This window comes from Melospiza melodia, chromosome 3 (genome assembly GCF_035770615.1).
Source record: "Melospiza melodia melodia isolate bMelMel2 chromosome 3, bMelMel2.pri, whole genome shotgun sequence".
NCBI classification, from domain to species: Eukaryota; Metazoa; Chordata; class Aves; order Passeriformes; family Passerellidae; genus Melospiza; species Melospiza melodia.
The window spans coordinates 50,972,377-50,992,233 of NC_086196.1; the positions used below are offsets into that span (position 1 = coordinate 50,972,377).

Here is a 19,857-nt window from a genome sequence, read left to right on the forward strand (position 1 = left end):
AGCATTCTTTTAGATTGCCCTGCTTTGGCCTCAAAGGGCTTCATGTGAGCTGTAGCAAGGACTTGTCACACAGAACATCTGGAGATGAAATAACATCCATGATTTACTTTTTCAGCTCTTGGCTGAACGAGCTGTACAAATGGCGCGCTTCATCCATGGGGTGAGAGCTACCAGCTGCCAAGGATACAAGTGTGACTTGGAGAAAACTGGTTTCACCCCTAGAAAAAACCTCTGTTTAGGCATTTTAGACTTAAAAAGCACTGCATTTTCTGTTATCTAATGCTATATATGATAATCAGATATGGCCACAACATTTTCTCCCATATGCCCTCCACTATAGGATTGAAAAATCAGATCCACCATGATTGAAATTTAACATTTTCCACTGCCAGCAGAATCAGTTTTTCATGGTGACAATAATAGCACAGAAGAATATTCTTGGTCCTTTTGGCACAGAAAATCCTGCCCACATGTTGCACTGTGATGCGTAAGACAATGAGAGAATATATCCAAAAGCCTCTCCAACTTTTTTTTTTTTTTTGCAGAGTACTCAAAAGTGTGAGTAGCTATGCTGTCTGCTCACAGCTGTCTTGGAAAAAAATTTGAAAAAAGGTATTTAAATGCTTAGTGAGGTTAGTAAAAATAGTACAATCTGTGATTGCTGCCCTTGTCAAAACTTCAAAGAGAGACTGTACTGCTTATTTAATTTTTTTTTTCTGGTACAGCTATTTAAAGCTGCTTGATTGTTTATCAAGATGTATCTAACAAGTCTTTTCATAGATGCATGACTCCTTTGCCACAGAACCACATTTATCATGCCACTTTTTGTATCTTGCATTTTTAACATTTTGTATGCATTACTTTTGCACTAAATGAAGAAAAATGTGTTTGTTCACTTTGGGAGGTACCATCTGGTTTGAGTTTAGTCACAAGGAAGAGGAGAACGGGTCTCCAGTAGAGAAGCAACTGAGAGTGCCAGGCTGGAAGAGTTCTGTCCATACAAAACCACCCCACCATCCCCATCACATCACCCAAACACAGCTGGCACATGGCAGAGGGGCACGGAGGGCTCCGCACTCCCGCTCCTGCCAGCTTGGCTCTGGAAAGAAGTCAAACACTTCTGCCACCTAGTGTGCTTTTATCAAGCATTGCAGTGAATGATTCAGCAGCACAGGATATCTCCTAAAAGCACTGGCAGATGTGCAGGTTACATTGCTCCTGCCAGAGCTCAGAGAAAGCAAGCCCTTGCTGAAATCAAAATGCCACCAGGTTAACAAAGAATCTGGAAAGTGACACTAAAGGTATTTGTCTTTCCCTTTTGAAAGTAATGCCAGTCCCTGAGACACAAATAAGTGCTGTCTGTGGTAGGGTAGAACAAGTGTCACACCCACTGGAATCACTATCACCTGACTGGAATCTTGGCCATTTCTGTGGGCTTGTTTCCCCATTGTGCTTGTATCTTCCTTACCATCAGTGCTGATGGGAGTTGTATGTGCACATGTGCTGTGCACAAGAGCTGTGCGCTCTTTTACTTTTTTTGTGTGTGTTTTCTCTAACTTAAGAATGTCCAATTTTTTTTTCTGCAAGCATTTAATAGGAAATTCTGTTGTTGCTACAGAATTCAATAGAGCCAACTTTTTAAAAAGCAGTTGAAGACTCCATAGAGGATGTAGTTTCTTCTGTTTTTTTTCAGTAAATCCTATGATTCTCTGGTTCAGTTTACGGCATCGTTTCAGTTTCATCTTCATAAAATTCTAGGAACACCTTCTATATTCAGTGATTACGACCATCTTTTAAAACTGGGATAAAATGAAAACTACATTGCCTAAATATACTATCCACCCTTGCTAATAAAAAACTCATAGTGGATTTATTAATACCATGAAAACTTTCATCTGGCAAGCTTACAAAACTTGCTGCAACAAAAACTTGCTGCAGTGTCAGGGGAGACTAGAAGTTGACTCAACCCATCTAAAATCAGACTCACCCTTTTATACTCAGGGGGATTTATTGATTTCCAGTAACTATAGAGAGGGCTTATAATGCTGCCCCAAGTGCATGTTACTCAGATAATCTTTAAATGGCATGAAACTGGAACTCCTGTGTGGAACTGCCCAGCTCTTCTTAGCATGCCAAACAAGGAGAATCTGAAAAATTGTGCTCAGACAAAATGCTGTGTAAAACATAGTCTGGCTTTCATAAGTGGCCTTCAAATTAAGTTTCTGTGGGAAGTCTATAAACTTCAGGGGAAAGAAACTGTTAGAAATGGGAATTTCTTTTTTTCAATCCTTGAATATTTTTTGCAGAGAAATAATTATGCTGTGCTATATTAACCAACACATATGCACTACTTCATATGTCTTTAGTTTTTAAATGTCTTCCCCAGAGTGCCCTAGTCTCCTGCCAATTTCGCTTCAGGCCACCAGAAGATCCTGCTTCCCAGGTTGGCACATTTCTCCTCAGCCCAGTGCCAAGAATTTCGACCCAGGTTGCAATTACCAGAAGAGCTGTGCTGAGCCTTTTAGCCTCCAAGTTATTCTGAGGTGAAGAAAGCATTTTAAAAGTGACAGGCTAAATAAGCAATTTTAGTAAAACCAAGATTGTTCTTCTGGGCCTGTGTAGGCAGATCAGAATTAGCAAGCATTTTATTGTAGTGAATGCTGCTCTGATGAAACAACACTACATGCTTTGCAAAAGGTTTGTAAAGATTATTAGCATATTCAGCTGTTTCCATCTGGAGAGGTCTAGATGGAGGCTCATATTCCAAAAGTGCTGAGTATGAGGGAAAGATGACTTCTAACTATGAAGTTCAAATGGGCTGTACATGATTTCAAGAAGCCCCAGGGTTCTGAGGCTGTTAAGACAGAAGAGTTCTTGGTTATGTCTTGAAGCAGACTTTGGGTGTATAGAGACCTTTAAGATAAAAAATGAGTTTTTTCACCTCGGGAGTTAGGCAGCACCTGAGCTGTGGTTTATAGGATGAAAAATATTACACTTGTGTACTTTAATTCTTGCTTAAACACAATTCAAGATATTAAGTATTTCTTCTCATCCAGTAAGTCACATGCAGCTTCATCTAAAAGCAATCATAACATTCATGGAGTTAATGGAATTTCTCAACAGGATATGAAAATCCAGCTGATTACTTTTTTCTTCACAGAAATTTTGTGTTGTATGAACCACTACACAAAATTGTAAGAATCCAGCTCATTCCACCAAGGTCAAGTAGAGCAGTTCACTTTTGCATGGCCTTGGTAAGGAAAACCTAGAATTAGTATCATGAGGAGTGTGCAGTAACTGATTTGTATTGCACAGCTGGCAAGCTATGATTCACAACATTTTTTTTTAAATATGGCCCATTTTCCCATAACATAACTCTTTAATAGATTACTTCTGAATAAGTGGTAAATAAATTGTATTTTTGGATGAGATTTCCTCAGGGGACAAAGCAGTCTTAGGGAAGAGTACCCCCACAAGATAATACACCAGGACTCACATCTAGCAATAAATGAACTTTCTTCTGCAAGCACTTACCTCTCTCCATCAGGAAGATACCAGGATACCAGATAATGGAGCCTAGATAAGCTCAATGATTCTTGGTACTGTTCTGTAAATGCATCCACATATTTTTCTATATAGCAAGAGCTATATATTTGTGAGAGTATTATTAGTACTAAGAACAGGATAAGAACTAATAATACTTAGTATTATTAGTACTAATAACAGGAATACAATTTTTTACTGTTGTCTACAAAAAAATTATCAGCTCACCCTTTCTGAAAAATTATTCCCAAATATTTTTGGGGTTCGGAGGGTTTTTCTTTCATAGCTTGGAAACTGGTCTTCTTGAGAAATGCTTCAATTTTCACTAGTTAAGGAGACCCAGGGGATTCAGCTACCCTTCTCATTCCCAGCATCTGATAGTGATTCAGAATTTATACAGAATTATATTTTGGCTGTACCTTTGGCAGTGTTCCAGCACTGTAACTGTAGGCTTCACAATTTTCCTTTATTGGGCTTGGTGTGAATAGGCTTTGGCTCCCCTGAGAAAATCTAAGAGGCAGAGTAGGAAGGGATGCAGCGTGCAGAAGTTTCTGCTCATGCAAGGCTATTTTGTCCATACAAAATGATGCAAGTGGGAAACACTGTACTACCAATAACTTTCAGGAAACTCTGGTGGATTCATTGACATGGCTTATGATTATGTATTTGTAAGAGTAAGTGTTCCAGGAAGATGCAGGGCCATGAGCCAAAAATCTGTTTCCCGGGGAACAGATTCCAGTGGACAGGGAGAGACTGAACTAAAGAAGCAGGATGTCTGATGGCGGGGCAGCATTCCCAACATACCCACGTACTTCAGACTTTTTGAAGAAGACACTTAGAAGACATTTTTAATCTGTAGTAAGGCCAATAAGAGAGAACACATGCAAGTAGTAGTTAAAAACTTTTGCTAAATGCAAATTATTTCATGTTATGGCAATGCAGTTTTCAATTCCATCTATAGGACCCATATTTTATAGTTTACTCTTCATTTCAGTCTTGTAATTTAAATTCCATAGCAATGTGTTGATTATTTTTAAAAAACAATGCTGTATTGGGTAAAATTTCTTTCCAACACACCTTATATATCTTTACATAAGATACTGGTCTGATTTTAAGAGCTATTTCATGGTATCACCATCTACTGATACATATAAAATGGGTAAAAAATAAATGTGCTGTAATTCTGAAAATTAGGTCACTGATGATTCATACATGGCCAACATGTTCCAGACAATTTAGGAAAGAAAGTGAACCTCTAAGACCTGTCCTGATTCCGTCAACAGACTGGGGATGTGTAGATGTGCATACTTTGTGTGCCAAGAATCGTTATGGAGAGCAGTGGACACATGGTTTGTAGAACAACCTGCTTTTTATTTTTAAAGCCCATCTTCTTTAGTACATTCTTTGTTTGAAGTTGGAAAAATTGCTCCTTTGCCAAAGAATTTAATTAGAATTATGTAATATCCAAACCCAATTTTGAGTGTTTCTAAAAGCATTTCAACATGTATGTTAAGAGCTCCTGCCAAAATACTTTCCAAGAAAAAAGGCTTTGTGACTAATAAAATTTTATGCAAATTTTCCCTTTTCTTTTCTTTTTTTCAAAAAATGTGTTTTAATATTTCAGGTTTCAATAAAAGACAGTCACTATATTACATAAATATGTAGTATTTTAATGTCGCTTGCAGGAATAGCGATTTCCCAACCATTTCTGTTTTGAAGTATCATTGAGCTGATCTTAATGGATCATTATGACCTGCAGTACATTATTTCAGTAGTACTCTGACTAAAAGTTGAAATATGTTTTACTTTCATTAGCAGTAACCCCACCTCTTTTGATTCCTCATAGCTTAGATATTGACTTTAGATACTGATCACTGAAATGCCTGTTTCACTCAACTGCGCAGGTAAGTCAATTCCCCAGCCAGTGTTGAAGAGCAAAAAGTATTCAACAGCAGTGAAAGCAGAGATGTGTTAGGTAGAGGAGAAAGGTTTTCTTCTTCACCACTACCTTCCTTTCATAATTTTAGATTTATATTCAGCTGGGGGACTTGGACTATGAAGCAAGAGCTAAGAAACAGAAGAGCAATGAAGCATCGTATCCAGAACTAGCTGGGACAAATATCTGATTGAATTCTGACTTGTTCCCATCTCCTGGGCTGCATTTAATTTTCTGTACAGTAAACTGTCTTTGGAGGACTAAGATGAAAGAAAGATTTTTTGTATTAGCAGAAGGATAATCAGAGGTGCTTTATTAGGTCTCAACCCTGGAAGAACTTTCTGACTGAGTTCTTCAACTATTTTAGCATGCATGTCTGTGGTATAATCATCTATATCTATAGAACATCATCTATGTCTCTCAATTTATGTCCTCTCAAATCTTTGATCTCTGTATTTTTGAACATGAGCTTTTTCATGATAACTGTATTTCTCTCACTGCCATGTTTTACCCTTTTCCCCCCCAAAAAATTGCCACTCAAAAATTTTACTGCTTCATTTAATGCAGGCTGTAGTACTCATGTCTTTTCTTTAAAATATTTGCAAACAGCAATAACAAAGCCTCAAAAATAAGTAACTGATCTTTTTTGCAAGCAAGGAGAATGAATGAAACTGTCCATACTGATGCATACAGTCTCGGTGAAAATTTTTCTTTTGATCCCAGGACTTTAATAAATTCTTATTGAATCATACACAACAAGCATATATTGTTTCTATTAATATAAGCAAATCTTCAACACCAATCCAATTGCTCTGATGTTGTGCTTTGCACAGTTTGTAAACAATTACATGCCTTCAAAAAAAAATAAGGCCTAGAAAACACTGTCCAAGAGGAAGTCTGGGGATTTTATCCAACCTGTCCTGATGTTTCGGTCCATCCTTCCCTTTTCCTTAGGATTGCAGACAGAGAAGTCCTCTCATAAATGAACGTTGCTCAGGCACCCCAGATTTGCTTCTTATCAGCCATCAGACAGTTGGAAGTGGGTAGGAAAGCACATGGGAATCACTGAAGAGAGTACAATGGCTTCCCTCCACATTTCCCCTCATCACATTCCAGCTGCAGCAGCCAATGTGCATTTGCTGGAGAGAAGCCAAATGCACAAAACCAACCCCTGTCATTAACCACTGGTTCAGTCTCTTTCTATGAAAGGTTCAATGCAGAACTACATTTGTGTCATTGGAACCTTAAAAATAATACATTAAAATTATTTCAAGAGTGGGGGAATTCAGGGCTAAGGTTTTTGAGTACTTTTCTGGTGGAAAGACCTAAATAACAGTGTCAGAAAATGCAGTTTCTGCCAAACACAAGTTCAAATTCTGATTTTTTGTTCATTGCCAAAAAGCTATGCTCACTTTGGCTACAACTATTTTTTATGTGTACATGCTGATAATCAGGACATCTTTCTAGAGAATGGGAAGTACCTTTCCCATTTATAGAGATGTGAAGTACTTAACCTCGAGGACAAGTAAAAGTTAAAGTAAATGGCTTTATCTTTGATGTTCTGGATCTAATATGAAAAAACTCATAAGTATGCAACTGAGTGGCTAAGAAAAAGATGTTAAATACTCAGAAAATATATATGTTTAACATTTTAAAAATTTTCAATATTGTTTTAAAAATAATGAATGCACACCTTCCTTAGTAAGCTGTTTCTGGACAGAAAATACATAAACTCTGTATTTTTCAAATAAGAATGACTTTCTTGGTAAAACAACCAGAGGGAATACAATAAACCTGAAATGATCACCACTGAATTGAGGTCCAAAGTTCTCCTCTCAGAAAGAAGTCCAATTTCCACCCCAACCCCAGCCCAAAAGACTGTGACTTCCAGCATGTCTATACCCACTGCTGTCCCTGTCTGGGTGTGAGGGAGAGGGATGCTAAATACCAGTGCATGCAGAGAGTGCTGTGTCTACCCTGCTCCCTTTCAGTGGCCAGCCAGGGGGTTGCCTTTTGCCTTTCTGTGCCTGCCCTGCCTTGGCTGAAGGAAAAAGTCTTCTGGTGCATGAGGGCATGACCCAGTGGGGAGGAAGCCTGCAGCAAGGGCAGATATTAGCAGATGCCTGAAAGAAGCAGAAAATGACAGAGCCAAGTCTTTGAAGCAAGAAATTCTTTCTTAGTGACCCAGAGACACCAAGGGAGAGGTTGTGCAAGACAGCTGGGTCAATCAGACAGCTTGCTGCCACCAAAAGTGAGTGTTTTGTGCTGTTTCAGAAAGCTGGGGGTGTCTAACAAACAGAAGAGCTTATGCAAAAAAAGGAGCAGACAACTGCAGTCAGAAGTGGGAAGTAAGCCTAGCCTTTGGGGCAGCCATGAGCTCAGATTTCGCAGGAATATTCAGCCTGTGTGGGGCCTGCTGCAACCCAAAATGCCACAAAATGTTGCTGGACTGAGACAAAGAATGCGAGGAGAAAGGTCTGTTATATTTTTATGTTCTCACTTGGAAGAAACTGAGTTTCTGTATTTTAAACATTAATTGTCTGAGTTTAGCTAAATGTAAATGTAAAGCGTTTATAAATTTACAGTCCTCTCAGTGCTTATGGTCTGTCCACTGTAAAAAAAAAGCTCTAGTTAGGATCACCTCTAAGCTTTGGGCAACTGAAGATCCTTTCAGTTAGTTAAGGTATCCTAGTCTGGATTACTTGGTATAAAAGAGGCCAGGGAGCAGCTCTGCAAGGAAATTTGAGGGAACATTTGTCTTTGGCAGGGATGAGGGAAGGCAACAGTAGCCTATGGAGCCATGACTGAAAAAGAATGTATATCCTGAGTCTTTGGAAATGGCACTTTATCACTTCACATTCAGAAATGTATAATCACCCCTTTAAAGCCTACATGCAGTCTCAGAAAAGACATTTTACACAAGAAATTAAAAACTAAGTTGTATGAAAATGCTATATTAGTTTCAGATCAAATCAAAAAGATTTAGCCTTACTTTGAAAAGGCACAACTGGGGCAAGACATGAGACTAAATTATCTTCCAAAAGATAATTTTTCCTTATCTTTAACAGGACCAGAAACAAATTCAAAGTAAGCATTTTACTAGAAAAAGATAGTTTGATGAACTATAGATGAAACTAAATGAAGCAAAGAAAAAGTATTTAAAACTGCATTCCTTAGGAAGGGACTTTCATTACAGACAAGGTTTCCAGCCTGTACACCCATAAGCATACATAGATTGAGAGGTCAGAAGAAGGAAATCCTTTAAATGGTGTAACATCAGATGAGAAACTATAAGATTTCACAAATCAGCAAAGACTGATGATGGTATTTCTAGAAGTAAATCCAAAACAACCTGGAATGAAAACTTGTGAAAGGGAAATAAAACTGATCAATTTCTGAAAATAATTTTTTTTAAATTGGAGGAATCAGTGAAAAGTAACAGTCTTCATAGACTAAAATGATTTCTGTCCATCCAAAGCTTTCATTAGTTCTCAGAAGAGTTTCTGTACAACCATTACCTTGTCTACTAATAACCAAATCCAGTTTCAGCCTTTTAATCATCAAGAGTCTGAGCTCATCTCCTCAAGTCATAGTGCAATAATTTCTGTGAAAAATGTTGTTTGGAAGCTAAAAGTCCTTTCCCTCTGTAGACCTGAAAGTTTGGCTGCACCCCCCTCAGCTTACCCATAATTCACCACCACATCATCTAATTAAGTGAGATGAATCTAGAGCATATTATATTTAAAATAAGTCACATAAAGCATTTTCTAGCACAGTTTTTTAAAGATTGGTTGGCAATTTGAGATGCTACAACTCAGACATCAAATTATCACTAAATTACCTATGATATTTACATATGACAATTTTATACCTTTTCTGTCTGAGAAAAAAAGAGAATTCAAGTGGAGCATTTAAGGAGATGTAATCCGGATAAAATATCAACTCCTTTTTTTTTCCCCTCAAATGGCCTGTTCTTTCTCTAAGTGATTTGGAGAAAATGTGAAGGCAACCAGGAAACCCAAATGCTGGTACTGAAAGGTATGGGGAGAGGAAAAGGGTCCAAGAGTCTGGGTGGCAGGTGAGCCTGTAGCTCCACCCAGCACCAAGAAATTACCTTCATCCTGCAATGAAGAAAGCCTATGGAATCACCCTCTGACTTCCAACAGGGAGCAACCCCCGCTCCTGTTCCTCCACAGAAATCTGCATTCATCATGGGCATTGTTGCTGTGTTATGTGCCGTCACACAATTCTGTACTGCAGCAATGGACACTTCATCAAGCAAGAAAGACCCACCCATTTCAGGAAATCTGGTGAGAATCACATCATCACTTGTAGTTTACAAGAACTTCAGAGTTTCCAAAGTTTCTGGATTGCTAAGGGCCCTTAGGCTGCAAAAAATCTTTGCAGAAGAAAAAACCATACCAACGGACCTTAAGATGTTACCTCTTTATCTTAATAAATGCCTTTTGAATATTTCAGGGGGGTTTTTTTCCCATTTCTGATTAGGCTTGTTCCCTGCTTTAACTCTTTGTTCAACTCCTTGCAGACATTGAGATTACAGAGTGTTTTCTGTTGTCTAGATAGCTTTCCCTATCACCATATAGTAAAATGTGCTGTACTAAGTAACCGGTAAACATGTTGATAGTTGCAAAAATTATGGGTCATGGTCACTTGCCTCTTTTCATCCATGGAAGCCCAGAATAAGACAAAGTTCTACTCTTCTGGCAATGGAAACCTACAATCCCAGAATCATCAGGTTTAAACAAACATACCTGTCCATGCAGAGCTTTTTTACATGTGCAGCTCTTGCACACACATTTAGAAAATCTGTCTGGAAAGCAGGCTTTGAGTGAGCCTTCAGAGCTGAATCTGCATCACTTCCCATTATCCCTGTCACACAAGGGATGCAGGGCATGGCAGCCAAAGCCCATCCCACTGTCCAGCCAGGTGCACAGCAGCCAGGAGCACTTGGGCAGCCCCAGCCCAGGCATCGGACCCTCTCCTGGGGAAGGTGATGGGCTGAGGACTGGCCAGGATGTGGGTCTGTGCATGGGTCCAGCTTGGCAGGGCCAGTGGCCAGGGCAGACTCTGGGGAGCTGAAGCCTGACCCTGCTGCACCATCACTGGAGCAGGGCCTGAGAGCCTGGAGCAGAGCTTGGCATGGAGCCCTGGGCCATGGGCAGGGTAGGGGTAGTCCTGAGAAGCTGTGCAGCACTTTGACAGGGACTTAAGAATTTCCCAGTTTTGTTAATTACATTTGTGGTTTTTGGTTGCTCAGTACTTAATCTTAGTTCAGTGTAAGAGTCCTGCTGGTAAATCTACCTAGGAATATGGCAGAGAAATCCTTCTTCCAAGGAACCAAATTCCATTTGCCAGACAGACACCTCCTTGGCTTTTGTGGTTTCCTAAGGGACTGGTTGTGACAAGGGTGATGAGACAAGGTTGTGACATTGTAGATGTCACAGATGTAGCAAGGACATCAACATCAGCAAGGAGGGTGTGGAAAACATACCTATGTAGTATAAGTGCATTTATTGTCAAATAAATGCCACTCTAATAGTTTGCTAGTTTAGCTTAGGGTCATCAAGGGGCTTCTTTCCTTCAGTCCTCCCATTTGAATGTTGTGGTTCTTCCTACTTGCCACTTACCTTCCTAGAGAGTCCAATAGGAGTAAAACGCTCCAAAAAACATATAGCGGCTTGTTACTTAAGAACTCATGACCCTCTGATCTTTATAAATTCCACCCTTTGCCATACCAATGTGTGAAGTTTGCCAAAGTGTCAAAGGCCTTTCTGACCTGCCAACACCATGGCAGCTATGATGGATCTAAACCCAGACTAATATATTCTACCTATTCTATAGACATTTGGTGGTTCAGACCCACACCATATATCCATGTCAAGTCCACTCTGGGCCAGAGGAGAAGCTCTGTGTTGATCCCTCTCTCGCACCAACAAGACCTGCAGGGGCCTCATTCATCAAGAAGCAGAGACAGGGATGCCACCAGACTGCTGCCATGATGGCTGTGCACCATCTCCCTCCTGAAAGGATGCCAGGCATTCACTTGAGGTATACACACATTTTATTTGGCTACATCAGTCAAAGCACAAGGTCTAGACACCTAAGAATTATCTACCAAATTCTTGGAGGTACCAGGTAGTTGTCAGAGGAGTTTCTCTCTTCTCTCATGGGAACGAAAAATGGGGACTATCCACCTTAGTAGAATCACCTTTGGAACATGACTTGCTTTCATGCTATTCATCTGCTTATTCTCAGGCCTTGCAGTACACATCATATTTTATCTTTGCTGCCATCTTTGTTCCTCCTAGGGAATCTTGAAATTTCTGGTCCATTTCTTCATTCTGAGCCTTAGAGAAGACGTCTCTCCAGTTTCCAACAACCCCTGTGTATGAGTACCAAAAACTGAAGGGAGATGCTCCTGAGAGAAAATAATATCTAGCCAGCAGTGGAGCAGAATCATTGACTACACAAGGCAGGAAGGACCACATAAAATGCCCTGAGAGGTCTGATTGCCTAGGAGAGGAAAGGTATCAAAGAACAGAAGCAAAGGCTGTAGCCAGATAACAGGGAGCATTTCTGGTTAGCTGCCTGCAAGTGCTCCCTCCCCAGAAGGGGATTTCCAAGGTGGCCTCATGAAGCTTTTACACAGAAAAAGGGGAATCTGGTTTAGTCACAGGGGAAAGCTCATTCATTAATTACTTCCTCTGAAGGGAGAAATTTTTTGTGGTAGATGGTATAGAGGAGATTGGCTTAATCCCTCTTCCTCCAAGGAGTGATGAAAGAAACGGATTTTAAAAAGCCCATGCTTGCAGTACTCAGAAACCAAAGACTCTTGAGGTTGTGGGGAGCAGGAAGGCTGCCAGAGCTCTAACACAGGCCTGTGAGAGACCATCTCTGGCACCACCACTGACATGTCCATTGAGAGGAGACACATAAAGCTCTTGCTGAGTGGGTAACAGGAAGATGCCCGTGCCACCCCTCACCTTGGCACCTCACTTACCTAACTAAGCAGGGCCATTACAGAAAAAGACAGCAACTGAGGTCAGTCACAAAAGCAGTGACTGAGGACATTAAGACTGGCACTCTGATAAAGTTTCTCACAAACAGCCCCCAAATCCTGTCAACAGCAGAAGCTTTCTGTACAGGTGGCACCACAGGAGAGAATTCCCACAGACAGTCCAATGAGTTCATGGCTAAGTAAAGTAACATACTCAAAACTCCTTTTAGAGTTCTCCTTCAGAAGGCAGGTCTCCAATTGCAGAGACTTACCTTTCCGGAAGAGGACATCCCCAAACTTTCCATGGGTTTCACTAGATTTCTCTTTCATAGCTTTGAAAGTGGTCTTCTTGGCAATTCTGGAAAAATCTTCCTCACACAGGGAAAATCCAAAGAAGGAAGCGATCTTTTTCATTCCCAGTATTGGGTCCTGTCCAAAGGAACATAGCACAGAGGTGAAACCAAGAGATTTGACACTCTGGCTGTGGCAGTGCCCTGTGGGAAGCCCAGCAGGGGAAGCTGCCGCCCACAATGTCACCAAGGAATTACAAGAGCTCTAACAGAAAACTTGTCAGACCAGGAAACCTACACATTTTGGCCTCAGTTTCAAGGCCTTTTCTTCTTTCCCAAAATCTGTGCCTCTGCTAGATAAAACTCCTTCCACAAATAGGCAAGGCTATCCTCCTCCTAGCATCCATGGTCTTGTCCCAGTCATAAATGAGTAACTCAGAAAGGCACATCCTTCTAAAGACAGACTTGCCCCAAGAGTTTCTACTTTCCCACACCCATACGTATCAGGAGGGATGCACTACACAGTCATCAAGGAAGAGCTGGGTGGAACGTCACACCTCTTTGAGTTCCTCATAGCTTATTGTCATGATCCTCTCATTGTCAATGTATTTGTTCCATTCCACCATGTGGTCAAAGTAGGATCCCCAGGCCACTGCAAACAAAGAAGAGGCATAACTGTCTAGAGTACTCCTCAATACAGGCCCTTAACAAAATCAGAGGAGTCAGCCCAGACAGCTTCCTAAGTGTGGCTTTAGAATGGTGAAGAGGTAACCAGCTCAACATGTCTGTTCTTTCTTCTGAGGTCAGTGCAGCATGGCCCAGGTCTGTCCACTTGATATGACAAACCACAATTGTGGGAATGGTAAAGTCAGGCTAAAGCTTTCTCATGATCTCTCCATTCTGAGAGATTGGTACTCTTGTTTCTGCCACAACAGGGGCCTGTGTGTCTGCTCTGGAGTGCCTTGGTTAGGTATGTCACAGAAGGATTCCCATGCACAAGGCCCTGTGTATGCCACTCATGTTAGGAGAAATTCCAGAGGATGTAGGGCAAAGTACATTTTCCATTCATGAAGTCTGCAAAGTACTCATCCCAGGAGGCAAAGGATGGCGTCACTGACAGGTTGTTGCAGAAGTGGTAATAGGAGACAGCCGTGTCCTTGGGGTTCCGAACTAGCACAAGGATCTAGAGGAAGAAAATACATCTTTTACTGACCAAAGTGCTGTCTTCTTGACATATCACATAGAGTCATTGAACCACAGAATCATTTAGGTCATGAAGTCCAACCATTAACCAAACAGTACCTAGTCCATCACTAAACCATGTCCCTAAGTATCAGATCTACATTTTTTTAAAATATCTTCAGGAACAGTGACTCAAACACTTCCCTAGCAACCAGTGCTTGGCAACCCTTTCTATGAAGAAATTTTTTCTCATATCCAGATCCAAATCTCCCTCAGTGCAACTTGAGGCCGTTTCCTTTTGGCCTGTCACTCATTACTCAGAGAAGAGACCAAGCTCCACCTTGCTACAACCTCCCTTCAGGCGCTAAGGGTACCCCTGAGCCTCCTTTTCTCCAGGCTAAACAACCCCAGCTCCCTCAGCTGCTTCTCCTAAAACTTATGCTCCAAACCCTTTACCAGCTGCAGTGCCTTTCTCTGGACACACTCCAGGACCTCAATGTCCTCCTTGTAGTGAGAGGCCCAAAACTGGACACAGTGCTCAAGGTGTGTCACTTACCAGTGCCAAGTACATGGGGACAATCACTGCCCTAGTCCAGCTGATTACATTATTTGATCATATATCCTACCCATCATATATTCTGATCCACGCCAGCATGCCACTGGCTTTCTTATCCACCCAGGCACAGTTCTGGCTCATGTTCAGCCACTGTCAACCAGCATCCCCAGGTCCTTTTCCACTGGGCAGCTTTCTAGCCACTCTGCCCCCAGTCTTTAGTGTTGCACAGAGTTGTTGTGACCCCCATTTTGTAGGATAAATACATACCTTATTTAACCTCATTCAATTGGCCCATTGTCTGTTCAAATCCCTCTGTAGGGCCTCCTACCCTCCAGCAAATCAACACTCCCGCCCAACTTGGTGTTGTCTGCAAGCTTACTTGTCCACTAAAATGCACCAGACCATCCAATTCTGGTCTAATTCCTTTTCTTGAGTAAGAAAGCAGAGCTTTGGCATATCACTTGTTGCTAATCTAAGCTTCAGGCTGAAAACAAGAAGCTTTTCAGTGATTCCCTCAAGACAGTTCTGACCTAGTTCCAACCCAGACAAATGAGTTCATGATCTACTAAACAAAAGAGCCACAAACAGTCTCTAGATGTAGCCTAGCTTCTCTCTGCAGTAATTCCCATCTAAGATTATCTTACCCACAGCCTGTGGTGGGCTTTCCACAGGTACCCTGGTTTTGAAGGCAAGTTAAACCAGACAGAATTACTCCTTGCCTTGCTCAGGTTTCTACCACCAACCTGGAAGCACCTTTCTGAAGGAGAGCTGAAAGGACAGTGATATTCAGCAACAAACCCACCAATAGTCAGCAAAGCTGCAGCTGGTAGACGATCTTTGTTCACAGCCTTGGCACACTGAGCTGTCACTTCAACCTTGGAAATGTGGCTGTGTGTTGACCAGCTCAGATGAAAATTTAGAAAAGACATCTCACACAGAGGAAAGCTAATTTAGGATAGAAAGATTTTGCAGTGTGATGCAAAGAGAATACTCACCTTAGCCTTGCTTTGGAAAATGGATGGAGGCAGGAGATCAGCTCTCAGATGGGTTACTATAATTCTTCTGGAAGGAAGCTGCTTCATCCTCTTTAAAGAAAGTGAGAAGCAAGGTGACAAGACAGAAGTAGCTTATTCAACTTATATGAGTTGTGCCTGTTCAGTTATTGTAGGTTATAAGAAAAGGTGAGACCAGAGATGTATCTTATCACTTGGAAAACCCACAGGGATGCACTGGCGGTGTAGGCCTCTGCCAACCTCTGCCACCAAGCACCATTTCACGTGACACAGGCCTAATAACATGACACCTAAGAAAAAGGTCTTACTAATTAAAGTTATTGGGTCTATGGCAGGAGGACCTTGTCTCCCATCAGAGGCCCTTGTTTTCGGACACCAGAAGCACTAGCACATGCTACTTCTGCAGACCACAGCTGTTGTTAAGGCTCTAGGTTCTCCATTACCTCTGAGATCAGCCATTGTTTTTTAGCTATTACTCCCTGTAGGAAGAGCAGGGACTGTAATTTCAGTTCCTGCTTACCTCATATATCCCAGGATCCCCAAATTCTAGACGCTGAAATGTCTCTAGCTTCTTTTCAGCATTTATTCTCTCTTTCATTTCCTCTTCTGTATATTTGGCATCTGCCAACTCCTTCACCATTTGTTCAAGCCAATTGGTTCCTAAAAGGATAAAGACACCAGTAGGACATCCATTACACTTCACTTTTTCATGTACACCTGGCTGATGTAAATCCTGTCAAATTGGTTTCAAGTGAATCAGTTTGGTTCAATGTTGTACTTTAACCTTTTAACAAGAGTGTGTGCTGGTTTTCACAGCAATGGAATTAAATTTCCCCATAGTGTCTGTTATGGAGCTATGTGTTGAATTTGTGCTGAAAACAATGTTGGTAACACAGAGATGTTTTAGTCATTGCTGGCAGTAATTACACAGTGTCAGGGCCTCCTCTGATTCTCACACTGAGCTGCCAGAGAGTAGCTTGAAGGTGCACAAGAAATTAAAAGGGGACACTGATGGGACACCTGACCCCAACTGATCCAAGGATTATTCTCTTCCATATGGAGTCATGCTCAGCAATAAAATGTGAGGGAAGAAGAAGGAAAGAGAGATGCTGAGAGCTAAGGCACTTGTCTTACCATGTCACTGTCATGGGTGATGGAGCCCTGGACACAGCTGAACATTTGACTGGTGGAAGGATAGAATGAATTCCTTACTTTGCTTTGCTTGCACACATAGCTCTTGCTTCAGGTATTTAATTGTCTTTATTTCAGCCATGACTCCTCTCACTCTGTTTCCCTCCCCCATCCCATTGCAGGTGAAAGAGTGAGTGGCCCTGTGGGGCCACTGAGTTGAGCTGGGAGTTGCCAGCTGAGGGTAAATCACAGCCCTGGTGAATAATCAACCAGGATGTGCCCAAGGTCAAAGGGGCAGAGCTGTTGAGCAGATACTGTGGAGTGCTACCCTGCTGGCTTCAGGGTCACATCTCATCCCTTGGCAGAAGCAGAGGTCGACCTCTATTGCTCTTTTCAACTCTTTTCAACTTCCCTACTTATTGGTTACCTCACACTACTGCCTGTGGCGATTTCTCAAGAGCTGTGTGGCTCCCAGCAGTGGGCCAACTGAGTCACCTCTTTTCTGTTTCTGTTTCCTTCCACAGTTCTGTCTTTCGGAAAACACTGTTCCATCTTCCCAGCCAACTTCAATTTATGGTCTCTTTATTATTGACACAGTTTGGTCTCATTCACAATTCCCAGCTAGGCTTCTGTAACTCGGAGCACAAGGGTCATCAGCAAGCCACCAGACCATCACGCTCCTGACACCATCTTTGCACCAGACTTGATTGTCTTGGCTTCTGCAGCCTGGGAGAAATGGTGCATGAGGATCTGGGTTCAGAGCGCAAAATCTCCGTTTTCAACTAAGACCTCCTGCAGTGTTTAGGTTGATCCTCACACATATAATCCAGTTCTGCTTACGCATAGCTCTAGAGACTGCACACAAAGATCATGTAATAAGGATCAACTTAATCTTTTTCTGGAAATTACATATTAAGATATTTCTGTAAAGTCAATAGGAAAAATATTTAAGGATTCTGAAAGGCCCAGAGTAAAAGAGTGAGAAAATATGTAAAAATCCTTGTGGCATTCATGTGTTTAGATGTTTCCTTCTATTTAGATACAAAGGAAAGGATGTGATTATCCTGCTTGAGCTGGCACTGCTGTGTTCACCATTTGAATACTGTGTGCAGTCCCTAGACTGGAGCACAAATGATTTTGAGAACCTGGTGAAAATCTTGTTAAATTTCCATCAAACTACTGCGAGCTGGAGCAAATGAACTGCATAGAAAGGCTTGGTTTGCTCAGGCTGGAAATAGAAGAAAAAATGCATGGGACACTCTCACTGCAGGTACTAATGAAGATGGAGACTCTCTCAAAACAAGGGTATGTCTGATAGCACTGAAGTAAAAACCAACCAAGAAAAACCCAGCCCCCAAAAAACCACCATTGTGGTAAAACATTGCAAAAGATTTCAATGGGTGGTGAACCTCCATCCTCAAAAGTTTCAAAAGCCTTCTGGACAAGGCCTTGAGTAACCAAACCTAATTTGGGATGTTAGGTCTTTCCCCTGCTTTGAGCAGGGGGTTGCATTATTTGAGCTCCAGGCGTGCCTTACAACTTAAATTCCTTATTCTTTGAGGTCTGATGTCATCATAAGCTTTTCTCAGGAATTCTTGCTGTGTTAAGTGATGGCATTAAATAATCAACTTCAGGATTGTAACACTGTGCACTTGACTACTGATCAAGAAAACACTTACCTGTTTTAGGGTAACCAACTAGAATCACATCATCGCTCCTGGCTTCAAAGGATTTCAGAGCTTCCAAAGTCTGTGGGCTGCTCATTGTAGCTGGGTATAAAATACCTCTGTAGGAAAACAGCATGTCTTCTGGGGACATCTTGTCACCCTCTGAAAAACATTTTTCCACTATTTCAATGATTCTTTCACTGTTTCGGGTCATGTCTGTATCCCTGTGTAAAACTACCCAAAGAGATACTGCTCTCTTTCTACAATGCAGAAAAGCTTTATGCAACATATGAGTAAACTGGATAGGGTGTTAACTCAGGGATGAAGGTGCAAGTGACTGATTAACTCTGTACTCTGATAAACTCTTTTGACATTACAGAAGTCCATGGGGACTGACAAGAGTGACCTATGGTCTTTGCTGCAACTGACACTAGGCACAAGAACTATTGGGGAAACAATTAGTAGGAATAAAAATGTTAAATTAAATAAAAGAAACACCTGTAAAGGATATTTCCTGAAAATTTGATTTGGAAATGGACTAGGGAAAGGACCTAAGGTAGAAGATGAGTTAATATATTTTTCTGGTTTGTTCATTCTTCTTAAAGGAAACAGTCAAAAACACAATACAAGCATAATTTTCAGTGGAACTTTCTCTTTTTAGGTATCATAGGCAACAAAAGAGACAAGACCAAAAAGAAAGATACTTTCCATTTTCTTTTCACAGTGGGTAAGTCGAAGTAATTACGTAGAAGTAGTAAATTTTGTGAGCCGCTGTTACTGTGTCAGTCAATTACGTCTGACCTCCAAAACAGATTCCCAAGTTTTTCTGAACTGATTCTCACACTCACTGGCCTCATCTCTGCTTGCTTTTCACTCCCTCAAAATGTCACTCATCCATCAATTTTCCTTGTCTAAATTAATTTTTTGACATGGCAGCTTGCTATTTCTATCTTCCCTTCTTCCATCTCCTTACCCCCCTGAATGCAAGGGCCCACTGAGTATCTCAAAAGGAGCAAAAGCACAAGAGGTGTTACTGCTCTGAATAGCTCTGTCCTTCAGAGTGAGATTGTTAAGGGCAAAAAGGGAAATTAATTCAAGCCATGGGATGACACAGGAGAGGATAAAACTGCAAAAACAGGTCATGGTCTGGTTTTCAACCAGATTAGCAAGACCAAAATAATATCTGAGCCTTTTTGTTCTAGGACTGTCATGATGTTAGTCCTTGCTAAGTGATTCCTCTGGTGTTCTTATGCCAGTTGCTGCCTGATAGATTTACCTCCATCAAGTACCTGCACCTTTGGCTTCCCTTTTCTAAACATAGAGTTTTACATTTACCTTTACTAAACTTTGGGTTCCCTCATCTTCTCAATGTGTAATGTTTCAAATTGTTTTGCCATTTTCCTAGTACTTTCAGCCCTCTCTTCTGGTCCCCAGACTTTACAAGTCAGTCATTTATGATACATTCTATGATATTAGTCCGCCCACCAGTGTTAAAAACAAGACTGAATGGGATCAAAACTC

General features: G+C 41.2%; 1 protein-coding gene across 5 annotated transcripts in view; it reads right to left on the reverse strand.

Annotated features, from left to right (window-relative positions):
- LOC134415831 (sulfotransferase 6B1-like) overlaps positions 1 to 18,635 on the reverse strand; it is a 31,405-nt gene extending 12,770 nt beyond the window's left edge. The window contains exons 1-7 of one of the 5 annotated variants that reach the window (XM_063151716.1): positions 18,349 to 18,634; positions 16,059 to 16,198; positions 15,521 to 15,610; positions 13,844 to 13,970; positions 13,345 to 13,439; positions 12,770 to 12,926; positions 6,103 to 6,493 (exon numbers count right to left, since the gene is read on the reverse strand). In XM_063151716.1, coding sequence (XP_063007786.1) covers positions 6,456 to 6,493; positions 12,770 to 12,926; positions 13,345 to 13,439; positions 13,844 to 13,970; positions 15,521 to 15,610; positions 16,059 to 16,198; positions 18,349 to 18,625 — 924 coding nt within the window. In that variant the 5' untranslated portion in view covers positions 18,626 to 18,634 and the 3' untranslated portion in view covers positions 6,103 to 6,455. Of the gene's footprint in view, positions 1 to 6,102; positions 6,494 to 11,543; positions 11,903 to 12,769; positions 12,927 to 13,344; positions 13,440 to 13,843; positions 13,971 to 15,520; positions 15,611 to 16,058; positions 16,199 to 18,348 lie in introns of those variants that run through there. The other 4 variants (XM_063151713.1, XM_063151712.1, XM_063151714.1 and 1 more) reach the window with 4 other exon arrangements.
- Positions 18,636 to 19,857: the final 1,222 nt, after the last annotated feature.